The sequence below is a fragment of the Mesitornis unicolor genome, unplaced genomic scaffold (assembly GCF_000695765.1).
Source record: "Mesitornis unicolor isolate BGI_N332 unplaced genomic scaffold, ASM69576v1 scaffold4833, whole genome shotgun sequence".
In the NCBI taxonomy this organism is placed as follows: domain Eukaryota; kingdom Metazoa; phylum Chordata; class Aves; order Mesitornithiformes; family Mesitornithidae; genus Mesitornis; species Mesitornis unicolor.
This window is the reverse complement of record NW_010176602.1, coordinates 6984-19241: the sequence shown is the minus strand read 5'-3', so window position 1 is coordinate 19241 and position 12258 is coordinate 6984. Positions and strand designations below refer to the sequence as shown.

At 38.2% G+C, this 12258-nt stretch overlaps 1 protein-coding gene across 1 annotated transcript in view; it reads right to left on the bottom strand.

Moving 5' to 3' along the window:
• Positions 1 to 1274, bottom strand: part of FANCF (Fanconi anemia, complementation group F) — a 2178-nt gene extending 904 nt beyond the window's left edge. The window contains exons 1-2 of the mRNA XM_010181778.1: positions 927 to 1274; positions 1 to 243 (exon numbers count right to left, since the gene is read on the bottom strand). Of these exons, the coding sequence (XP_010180080.1) occupies positions 1 to 243; positions 927 to 1274 (591 nt within the window). The remainder of the gene's footprint in view (positions 244 to 926) is intronic.
• Between the last annotated feature and the right edge of the window lie 10984 nt (positions 1275 to 12258).

Sequence of the window (12258 nt, the reverse complement as noted above, 5' to 3'; positions counted from 1 at the left end):
CCGCCGCAGCCGCCGCCCCAAGGCCTCCCGGAGCCGAGGCCGGGTACGGAAGCGGTCATGCAGGTGCTGGAAATATCGGGCCCACTCTAAAGCCCTGTCCAGGGTCAGAGAGTCCCAGTCCCGTACCAGTGGGGAGCGGGAGACAGCCAAGAGCACAGGCAACTGCTCCACCTGTCCCAGCACGGTCTCCATAGCTGCTAGCCCCCGTCTTGGCGCCACCAGTTTGAGCAGAAGTCCCGCCTCCTGCTGGGAACAGAAACCAATCCGAAGTGGGGAAGGGAGGGATTTATAACTCTATTGGCTGAATCTGACGTCAACCCGATGCGGATTAGTTTTCCGTTAAAGGAGACTTTAACCAGCCTCTTCCATCAGTCATTTGTGTCTCATCCCTCAGAGAAGGGTGGGTGATGAGCTGGATTAAAGCATTAAAAAATGAGTAGGATTAAGATATTAAAAAACAAACAAACCAACCAGCTGAAAGGCTTACAATAATATTCCTAAATACCTCTTAAAAAATAAAACTTTTCAAGAGCAAATATCCCCTGCCTTACATTTGGAGATATTTCTCAATTTCTGTTGTACAGAGGTCCCTGGAGAGCAGCCATGGCCAAGCTCAGCATGGAGCTGGGCTGGTTCCGCAGTGCTACTACTAGCTTGGCACCCTCCCAAGGCTGAACCTAGCTCAGCCCACACAGCTGGGCTTGGCCTGCTGACCTACCAACTAATGGCTTTGTGGCTCATTAGCAGTTTCCCTAGGGTACCCAGCCTTCCCCAGTGTACCTGTGCTAGGCCTCTGGCTGCCTGCAGAGTTAATGGCTGACTCCTGCTCTGGCCTTCTGGGTGCTAATGCAGCCAGGGTTTCCCGCATGGACACCCCCGAGACAGCATTTCTATGTAGTGAGAAGAGGTGGCTCCTTCTCCCTTACCTGCCTCTGGCAGCTGAAGGACAGTTTTACATGGCAGGCTAGAGGTATTAGACTTAGCTTGCAGGTTGCAGCCTGTCGGTTAGAGCAACCATTCCCAGGTGCTTTCTTTGCATCTTGAGGGCTTCTGCTAAGCTGGAAGATGGGCCCTTTTACCTCTATCATCATCCTCATGGCAGATGTGCCATGCTGAGCACGGTGTGGTAGGGAGCAGGCCAGCTTGGCTTCTGGCAGCTTCCACAGGTACCCCGTGCTCTCCAGCTCTTGAGGGGGTGAAGCAGTGGCAGGAAGGTGGCAGGGTGCTGGAGCTGGTAGGTTTGGAAATGGCTGGGTGCTCTCCAGGGAGTTCATGGACCCTGTGATATTATTCTGGCCACTGAACAAGTATGGAGGCAGTGGAGAGGCCTGGTTAGCCCCTGGAGCTGTTGGCTAAGCCTTGAGCTGGGCTGCAGGACAGTGCTGGCTGCAGCAATGCTGGGGCAGGGGGAGGGCTGTCACTAGAGCCGAGTCTGCGGAGGAGCATTCCCTCCTCACCCACGCCTGGGAGGACTTGGCTCCATGACCAATCCCTTGGGTGATGGTAGTGAGGGATAACACAAATCTTGCTCGTTGAGCAGCTACTTGGGTAAGGGCTTTCTGAAAGGCAAGAGCAACTCCAGGCAGAGTAAATGAGGTTTGACCGGAATTTATTGCAGGAGCCAGCAACAGAAAGCAAACTATCATGCTGTGAGCTACCACAGTGTAGGGTAAAGCATAACACTCTTCCTCTTATGCAGAGCTCTTGTTTTCTTTCATACATCTTAGTGATGGAATTTGTTTCCTCTGGGTTTGTTACCTAAATGAATTGCATTTTTGGGTGATGGAGTAAGTGTGCATAGACTCTTGATTGCAAATATATTTAGCTCAGATAGTAATGGATGCAGGTCTTGTAGCCTCTGAGTTACACCAGACTTCAAACTAACATGCGTGAAAGACAAGAAAGAGGCACACAACTTGCTTCTACTGCTTTCTTCTTTACCAAGGAAAACTGAGGTGGGTGAATAGTGCCACTGAACCCACTAGACTGCCAAGCCTTGCTAGGAACATGCTCAAACCTTGTCTCTTGACCACAGACTCCTTCCCTAAAGGTAACTCCTAGCTGTTGGTGACCAGCTTATCTAATTCACATCATGCTTCCAAAAAAAAGCAAAAGAGAGAATAATAAAATTCTAGGAGTTAGATACTAGTCTCCCCTCTTCAAACCCTTTCCTGAACTGCCCTGGATGGTTGTTCAGGAAATATCTTTCTCAAGTACTTTTAGGAAAACAGAGCTCTCATCTGAGCTCTTACCCTGTTTTCGTGTTTCAGTCATCTATTTAAAAAAACCATGAGGTTACAAACTTGATGGTCTAGTCCACCTGTAGCTTAAGGGCCTACTACAGGAATTAGAGTGAAATTCTATGACCCTTCTTGTTGCAGGAGCTCATAACAATCCCTCAGTATCTATGAATATAATGTATTTCAAGGTATCATTCTAAAATAGCTGGTTTTATCCTGAAAAATCTCTTTTAAGCTTTTTATTAAGTATTTCTGGAGTAATAAACATAAAATTAGCAAAAAGTGACTAAAGATTTGTTGCATTGTTATGCATTTTTTGCATTTATACATGAAGTCCCCAACACAGAAAGGACCTTGAAGTGCTGGAGCATGTGCAGAGGAGGGCCACAAAGATGATCAAAGGGCTGGAGCACCTCTCCTACAAAGACAGGCTGAGAGAGTTGGGGTTGTTTAGCCTGGAGAACAGAAGGCTCTGGGGGGACCTTATAGTGACCTTCTGATGCCTGAAAGGTGCCTATAAGAAAGCTCGGGAAGAGCTTTTCACTAGGGCATGTAGCGATAGGACAAGGGGTAATGGTTTTAAACTAGAAAAGGATAGATTTAGGTTGGATATTAGGAAAAGGTTTTTTAACATGAGGACGATAGGTCACTGGAGCAGGTTGCCCAGAGAGGTGGTGGAGGCCCCATCCCTGGAGATGTTCAAGGTCAGGTTTGATAGGGTTCTGAGCAACCTGATCTAGTAACAGTGTCCTTGCTCACTGCAGGGGGGTTGGACTAGATAATTTTAAAGGTCCCTTACAACCCAATGCATTCTATGATTCTATGAATTGCTTTTCCTATTAATAAATTAATATTTACCTATCATCTGCCATGTCTATGTATTCTGAAGTACATTATAAACTTATATACATTAAAGAGAAGATGGAATATGCAAACTTTTCAGTTATATACAATTGAGTGCAACACTTTGGAACATTTTACTTCATGCCTTAAACATGCTTTACTTTACTTCATGCTTTAAATCTTTCACATTACTGTTCTTGTTCTTCATTGGATAAAGTATACGGGTTTATATCCTTTAAATGTGTCTATGTGTTTCAGTTGAAGGATATCAAATAATCACATCTGCAGCACCAGCAAACTAACAATAACAGGTTGTGAAAATCTAATCAGACTTGGAAAAAAACCACTTAATACTACAATATCTGGAATACTCCTGCATGCTCTAATGAGTCTCTGTAGAGCTAACTGAAAAATGGAATTTCCGTTTTACGAAAAACTCTGAATATTTCATCATTTGGCTTTGTCTCAAATTAGGATGAAAAGTCTAAATATCAGCATTTTTCATCAAGGGGATACAGTTTGACATCTCTGTAATAAATTAGTTCATGCAGAAAGACATTTATACATTTCCAGGTATTGCAGCTGCATTTGGAGTCTGCAGTCATGATGGGGCACAGTTGATGCATGTAATGAAAAGTAGAGCCTCATCTGAAGGACTAGCAAAGTTCTGTGTAAGAATGTATTGGAAGATGAATTAAAGGAACAAATTAAAGAAACAAGTTAACACAAAGACAGTTATGGTTCATGTAATAATTTTTACAGTGTAATAGCCCTTAAAAATGGTAATTCTTTTTCCACACTCAGCACTAAAAAAACTCCCTTTCTCTTGTGTTATTTGAGAGCCTGACCACTCTCAGAATATGTTTTGGATCTTCCACTGTAAGACTGGAATCTATTTATGGTTGATTGATCTGCTGATGCTGGTATGATGTAGTAATCAAATTAAATTGAACAAATGTGGTTTCTTTCTCACAGGTGAATTACCTTCCTATAACTTTTAAGTGTTAGTGCTCTTTTTTCTGTGATTAGTCTTAGTTCTAGCCAAGTAACAACTTGAACAGTCCTGGGGTTTTCCCTACCAACAGTAAAATCGCTAAGTGTCAAAGTTTGTATTTTGTAGTTACTGTCTATCAGCTTATGCTAAGTCTATTACTGCCTGATAGTATTGCTGAGTTGTGTGGGCATTGTTTAAAAATATCTGTACAGTCCTCAGTTGATTTTCTATCTGAGAAACATCTATGGGACAGTGGGGAAACATTTAGGAGGTAAGCACTGCAAGACTGAAGAGGTGAGGTAGAGAGTTAATGTTGGGGAGGGGGATGGGAAAATTTGGGTCACAATGTCATGAGATACAGTAAGGGCACAAAAATGGGGTGGATAGAATGGTGAATGGATGGGAAGAGGGGGTGCTTTCCTGTTTAGCTTGATTACTTTTTAAGAAAAAAACCTAAAAGTTCCCTTCTTGGTCTTACATTTGTCTTCGGTTGTTTAGTATCAGTCTGCTTCTCCTATTAATAACTCTTGTAGTAGTCTTTTATAATGTTTTAGGTTGTGTTTGGATGTGTTTTTCGTGTCATATAGTCCCTTTATTTTTTGCTAACAAGAAATGGAACCCACAAAGATAGCTTAAAGAAAATCATGCAGTCTACATGTGTGAGTGCATGAGGCTTCCTGCTGTGGAGGATGGAGAAATATGTTAAAGTAGCACTTTTAAACGACTTTGAAGAATTATCACTTTGTTGCACAGTCTGAAAAGTAACCTCTTTGTTCTGTATGATTTAAAAGCAAAGAAGAAAACAGAAGAGAGAACAGGGCATATTTTGTATGATAGGCTAGAGTACAGATTTACATTTGCAACACATCAGATTGTTTAAGTTCTCTGCTGTACGGTTCTTGCAAGAAGCTCTGACACTGTTTACAGAGATAGCCAATGTTTCTTGTGTTGTGTGTTTTACTTCTGAATTTTTTTTTCCTCATCAAAGTCTATCTTTTAGTCTCAAAAATGAGTATTAAAACAAGAAATGAGCCTTTGAGAGTATTCATCTACTGTTGTATTAAGCTGTAATAAAGGTTTCTCTATTACAGCTTTTAACTGATATGACAAAGAAAGTTGTTAAGTAAGAAAATTGTCTCTTAGATGCAGAATCTGGGAAGTAATTTCCCCAGCTTCCTGAAAACAAGCCCATTTTTCAGTGAAGCACTGCAAAACAGTTTCACAAGTCCTGCATTTTGTATGAATTACTGTACTGTTTTATCTAAGCTGAGAAGTCAAGTAAAAGATTCATATGAAGTTTTATGGAACTAGTGAGTTTCTTCAATCTGGTTATGGAGCCAGTAAAATTCACCCTGGCAGGGAATATAGTTTTGAAGCAAAATTGGTCCAAGTAGCCAGAAGTCTGGATTCCATTGTTGTATTTTCCTTCCTCTCTGAAGTCATATTGGCTGTAACACAGTTATACTATTTCTCCTGAATAGAAATTTAGTACTCTGTTTACTCAGTGTTCCTAGTATTATAGAACTCCAAAGTGGTCTTTCCTTAGGTAGGAGGTGTTTTTTCAAATTACAAAAATGAGCGAGATGCAGGATCATCTTGTATATTTCTGGCACTAATATTCACTAACTTCAAGAAGGTTTGTTTAGCTGCCTCAAATTGCATGCTAGGCATAAGGTCACCACACTCATTGTATAGTAACTTTTATATTTATATTTATATAGATATAGATATATCTCAATAATTCTGAACTTGTGTTCTGACTGTTCTTGTAGAATTTATTCATATTTCTGCAACAAACTTTGCAGAAAATGGAGGTTATTAGTGAAGTCAGTACCTGGCAAGCTATGTCACCCCTTCCATAACTTCTGATGAAGGCCTTAGAATTTTTTTTGTCAGTGTAATCTCTCATATCTCAAAAACTAGCAAGGCTGTGGTGGGCTTTTGGAATGAGAACAGAACAAGTGTATAATAAAATTGTGTAATAAAGGTATTGAACTTACTAATTTGCACATCAGTGTGAGCTCAGACTGTACAAGAGGCATATCTGTCTGCAGGGGGTTTTCCCCTGAAACCTACGTGCTATGCTCCCGTTAGGATAGCATGGTAAGTCCCGCAGATGCTGATTGTAGTGTGCCAGTGCATTAATAGCAATGCCCATTTGCGATGCGTTAGACCTATGATTTCAGTAATTTATGTCAATGACCGAGCAGCAGTTGTATAACGCACTAGAGTGAAAATTGATTGGAAATCTATGTGTTGAAAGAGTGCTATATATAACATGTCATTATTACAAAAAACTCCAATCAAATTTTGATTATGTCTGGCTATACCAAAGCTGAATTTTTAGGAAACTAAACTTATAAACAGACAGACTTTGCTGCCTAGCCCTATTTCTAATTTTGATGCTATGAGTCAGGACTATACTAGTAAAGCTACTAAGCTAGGTTATAGCCCTTCAGAATTATATGTTTGCGCTAATGTGTTTTAGCTTTCATTTGCTGTGGGATAGCAGCATTCATGCAGCTCAGCTGATGAATGGTAAGGTATTAAGCTGTGTGCTTTGATCACTTGGCATTGTTTGTGATACCTTTAGAGAGATTTCATTTGCTGTCTGTTGTGGCCATGGATTTGATAAATCATAGCGTGTTCTGATTAGTGTATTTGTCTACATACGTTTTCTGGGCTGCTTTTTTGTTAAGCCAAGAAAACTCTTAGTTAGCTCTGTGAACTACTGTTATTATAGGATCAGGTGCACAAATTCATCCTTCTGAGGCAGTTTGAACTCATCCTCCCCTTTTTAGGGTACATGTTAAGAAGTATGTTAAAGAGCTATCTGTTTCAGATACCATCTTAGCAGAATCATCTGAAAATAACATTCCATAAAGCTTGAGTCATAAAATACTGGCTCTGGCTAAACGTTTGTAATTTTGATATATAATGCTGTGGTACTTGTATGAAGTCAAGCATACTAGGACTAAGCTTAGTCTAGCATCACAAGTTTAGTATTTAACAATGAAGTGCCTGACTGTGCCCAGGGGGGGGGGGAATCAGTACACTTAAGAATAACATCTAAAAATTCTTTCCTACTCATAGATTCTGTGTGTTTCCATGACAGTTAAATTGCTGTCATTCACAAGAGTATAGGGAGATCTTTTAAACATACTTTCATGTTGGAATTGGTTATATTTTTCACTTACATAAAAAGATATATAAAACTCAATGCAATACAACTATGTATAGAGCTATTTATACATATGTCTGAGTTCTAATAACATAAGTCACTTGGATTTTTCACTTTCATTGCTCTAATATCCTGAGAACATCTTAAATTATCAGATCACTAATATTGCTCCTTCATAGTTCTGTATAGTGTCTTTAAGAATAACACATGTCTGTGTATACAGAGATAGCTACATTAACACACACACATGCACGTGCTGGATAGACTTTTCTTTTTTTTTGACCAATAAGGCTTTTAAGTATCTGTTGTTTCCATTTTCATGTCTCCAAAGCTTTTATGTGAATTCTTCCAGCACATTTCTCATTATTCTCTCAACCTTTCCTCTGCTGCATGGCTGGGGTTTCCAGACACATAACCTGAAATGTCCTGGGAGAATTTACATAAAAACAATAAAGCCAAGGAAATGGAAACCACAGAATATATACATAAATTTTTTTCAGTCTTTGCTAAGCAGCTCATTGGTTAATATTTACAAAGGAATTCAGTTTTCCATATTAACATCCTTTTCACTGTGAAGCAAATGTGGGAGAGTGGGATGATAAGAATCATTACTTAAGTGAATGGAGATTTATATTTTAATCTCATTAATTATTAAAAGATTTTACTTTTCTCCATCCTAGTATATCAAGAAGAACATTCGATGAAAAAAGTTATATAATGGCTGAATCAAACAAATGCTAATGCAAAACTTTTCTTTCTATTTAAGGGGTTTTTTTGGTTCCTTTACTGATCTAAATATGTATAAAGGAACACTGATTTCTGTTATCTATACTCATAGCATCCTCTGAAAGCAAATCATTAAAACTGATGCAGCTGCTTACACGATCAATTGTACAGCATAACAATTTCAGTTTCTGTTGAGGGCCACTTGTTAATAGAGTTATGTACCTGTTTCTGGAAAATGCCTCTGGCAGGTTTTGACATGACCTTCCTGATGGTAAGCTTCTCATATCACAGAAACCACTACCATAACTGCCATATTGTCCCGATATATTTTCTGTAGAAAGGGCAGGATGAATAAACACACACTTTAACTTTTTTCCTAGCTCCAGAGTTTTTAACTTAATGTTGTTCTTTAAGAAGAAGTTTTTCCCACATTTTACAGAAAATACAGGTATTTAATTAGTAAAAAGGCTTAGAAGCCAAAATATTTTGATCTGGTGTTACAGTTTTCCACAGCAGTTAGGATTAATGTATTTCATATTAATTCCATATTAGTTTGGTTATCTGACTTGTTTCCTGGTCCAGTGCTTGAGGATCTGTATAATGCAAAGGTTGGAGCCTTTATGTATATCCAAAAAGCATCACAATACAGGTAACATATATATTAGAATATACTAGTTCATAGCTGAACCAGAGACATTGTCATTAGCTTTCTCAATGAGACAGGAAATTAGCAGCGCTAAAATAATGACTTGTACTTGCAGAAAAGAATAGAAGTTAGTTTAAAAAAAAAAAAGGCAGCAGAGATGAGATTGTAGCATGGAGGATATTTACATAAATCTGAAAAGCCGCAGAAAAAAAATCACTGTGTAGTTCATACCTGTGCATGGGATGAAGGTGATGGGTGAAGATGAATTCTTAGAATTAAGGAATAAGTCTAAAAGAGAGGTCTGCTTTATTAAAGGTCACATTTTTTTGATAAAAAAAAATAGGTAACAACCATCCAGTATTAAACTGGAAATAATAAACTTAATATTAATTCAATTTGTTCTAATGAAAACAGTGAAAACACTATTCTTAGTTGAAACCACTGCTGCAAGCATCCTCATATTTCTTGATATTACAATAGCTTCCCTTAGTTTGAGAGAAATACATTTGTAACTACTCTAATGAATGTGCTGGAGTTTTATACTCTGCCTGGAGAAAATAACAATTGTGAAACAATGAAAAATTATTGTTTGTTTATATTTTTTCTTCTGTGAAATTCTGATGTTCATCAAGTGTTTAGAAGGAGTGTGAAGTTCTATTAATTGATAACTTATGATTCTTGAGGGACAGAATTTGTTCCCTTGCTTTTTGTAGGAAGAGTCTGACCTAGTAGTTCTTAGAAAAGAGACAATACGAAGCAAATCTTCCAGACAAAACTTGCCTATGATTGCCTGTTCAAAAACAGCCAAGGGAGTTAGGCGCCTTGCCACAATAGCAAGTCAATTGGAACCAGATGCCTAAGGGTCTTAAGAGCTCTTGAAAATCTATGCATTAACAGGGATACTTGTGTCCCAGTTAGGGATCCTCCTTCATCTAGTGAAAGCATCTTATGCAGCTAGCAATAGTCATGATTAAAGCTTTACACAGGGAATTTTACATCTTATAATCTGGGCATAACTTGTCTAAATACTGCAGTCCTAGAGGATAACTGCTATGAACTATAGTACAGAAAATATTTATCCAAGAGAATACTCCAGAGCATTTCCATGGGAGTAATCTGATTATTTCTTTAATTTCAAAATTAATTTTGCTTCAGTTTTATTGGGTGGTCTTTGCTATCAAACAGTGATTACACTATGAATGAGGGGTTAGAATTTTATCTTGAATGAAGTCATGAAAGAAAATTACTTGAGAGAAATAAAAATATTAATTCAGGTAAAATCAGTATTCTGTTTAATATTTTTAAATTTTGAATGCACATTTTAAAACTGGATTATTTTAAAGATTTAAAAAACGAAACACTTGTTAAAAAAAATCAAAAAGCAGTCTAATTCTGTACTAATGTTGAAGAATTAGAGTTACTTCTACCTCAACAAATTTTTAATCTAAGCAGAGAATTTGGCTTTGAGTAAGGCACTTTCCAGTCTTCTATTGAAATATTTTAAACTTCTCTTACGTCCTAGTTTGAGCTAAATAGAACTAATCTTCTATTTAGTGATTTTACTTTTCAGCTCAGTCTCTTCTAAGTGGCTGTACTTTCTGAAACTAATGGCATGTTTTTCCAGACAGTGTTAATGTCTACAAGTCATAGTGCTTGTATGTTATGTAAACATGGCAAGACCACTGTCTTACCATGGGTGCCATATCCACACCTGCGGGGAGGAGCAGATGGGACAGATCACCCAAACCTGACCAACGAAGTATTCCATCCCACATACATCATACTCAGTATAAAGCTGAGGGATCATAAGGATGTCAGCCTTCTCTTGCTCTTCTCTTCCCCCTTCTCCTGTGATGGCCAAAGTCTGAGCAGAACCTTGCTAGTTCATCTGCCTCCGATCTTGATCCATGTGTTCCTGAATCCAGTTTCTGCATCCTGCTCCCACCTGCTGCTGGGACCACTCTGGGACTTTTCCAGTGCCCTGCTCCGCAGAGCTTCTGGTGGTGTAATAATCACTGGGGGGGTTGGGGGAAGAGTTTTATATTAGTTTTACATATATATATATATGCATATATTACATATTTGCATATATTTCATTATCTTTCTTATTTACATTATTATCCTGTAGTATCAGTATTATTGTTTCATTAAATGCTAGTTTTCTTTTTCAGCTTGTAAGTCTCCCTCCCTTTTTTTCTTTCCCTTCCCCTTCTGGGGAGGGCAGAGTGGTTAACAGAGAGCATCTGTCCAGCATTTAGTGCCCAGCCCAGCCCTAAACCACGACATCTTATTACTTTGAATGGATGTTCACCAGCCTGAACTGTTCTTCTCTCAATTGATCTATTCAAAGAACTTGGAAAAGAAGAAAAAGGGTTGGTCCCTGTCCTGTTGTCAGAATCAAGATACATATCCTGGTTTAAAATTACCCTTTCTCTTGCTGGTGTGGGAAGAACTGCAGAAGAGGAAGAACTGGAAATATAGAGACTGCCTTGGTAGGATGCAGTGGTGCCTCAGAGAGTAGGCTTAGCATGGGTTGATATCCAAACAGAAAATGCTTGTTTCTCTTTTTGCTTACTTTATATTGTTTTCTTGTTTATTTCTCTGAATACATAGCTGTTTCTAATAGCATTTTGTTCTTCCTGGTTTCTAAGTACTTTTCTTCTACAGTTTTTTGCAAAGTTTTCACATTGAAATGACTTCACCGTGTATTTTTAGGCTTCATACTAAACATGTAAGATTCAAGTCATGCACATTGGTTCTAAGTAGTTTGTCTTGCAAATAAATGCCTTCTGCCTAGCTTGCTAATATGCCTAATGTATCACTATTTCAGGTAATTTGAATTAACTAGTTTGGTGGAAAGTACTGACAAAGATACTGGTCAAAAATAACAATATGGTTGTTATTTCTTTCTTCTTATTATTTTTACTTGTTGTTTTAATTAGTAAATTGCAAATAGTGACTTCAGTCCTGCTCTGAGTATTCCTCCAGTTATGATAAAAATGGACATAAAGAGAGTTTATTCCATCAGAGTTGGTCATGGATTTCCCATTAAATTTGTTCCCTAAGTGATTCAACATCCCAGTTCTTAACAGCTCACCTAGTCAGTTTTAACTGTTCTGTATCCAAATTACTGCCAAGTTCAGCAAAATCCGTAGAATTTTTCTGAGTCCCTGGAGAGAGTTTTTTTGAACTTTGCAAAATTGTGAGTATTTGTTAATTTTATTTTTTCAGTGTATTTTCAAGGAGAGATATTCCAGACTCTTTTTTCTAAAATTTACACACCGTGGGCCTGGCATTCTTTGTAGCTGCTCCACTTTCACAGTAGTGTAAATTTCTTGGCTTTATTAGGATTTATCCTAATTTCTGTCTTTTACAGCATTTAGTGAAGAAGCAGCCAGTGAACTCAGTTTAATTGTAGCATATGAAATATGTTCTTCTGTTCTACTTAGGCTATAATGTTTATTATTAGGTTACTAATCTAGGTTTTAGTATTAGAGTAATAAAAGTTAGTTATCCTAAGAAAGTTATAGTTTTTATTTATGTCCAGCAAGTCTTAGTGTATGTTATAGCAAAAGATGTGAATCATCAGTTATGCCTTGGTAGATCACTGCGTATTTTTGTTTACCTT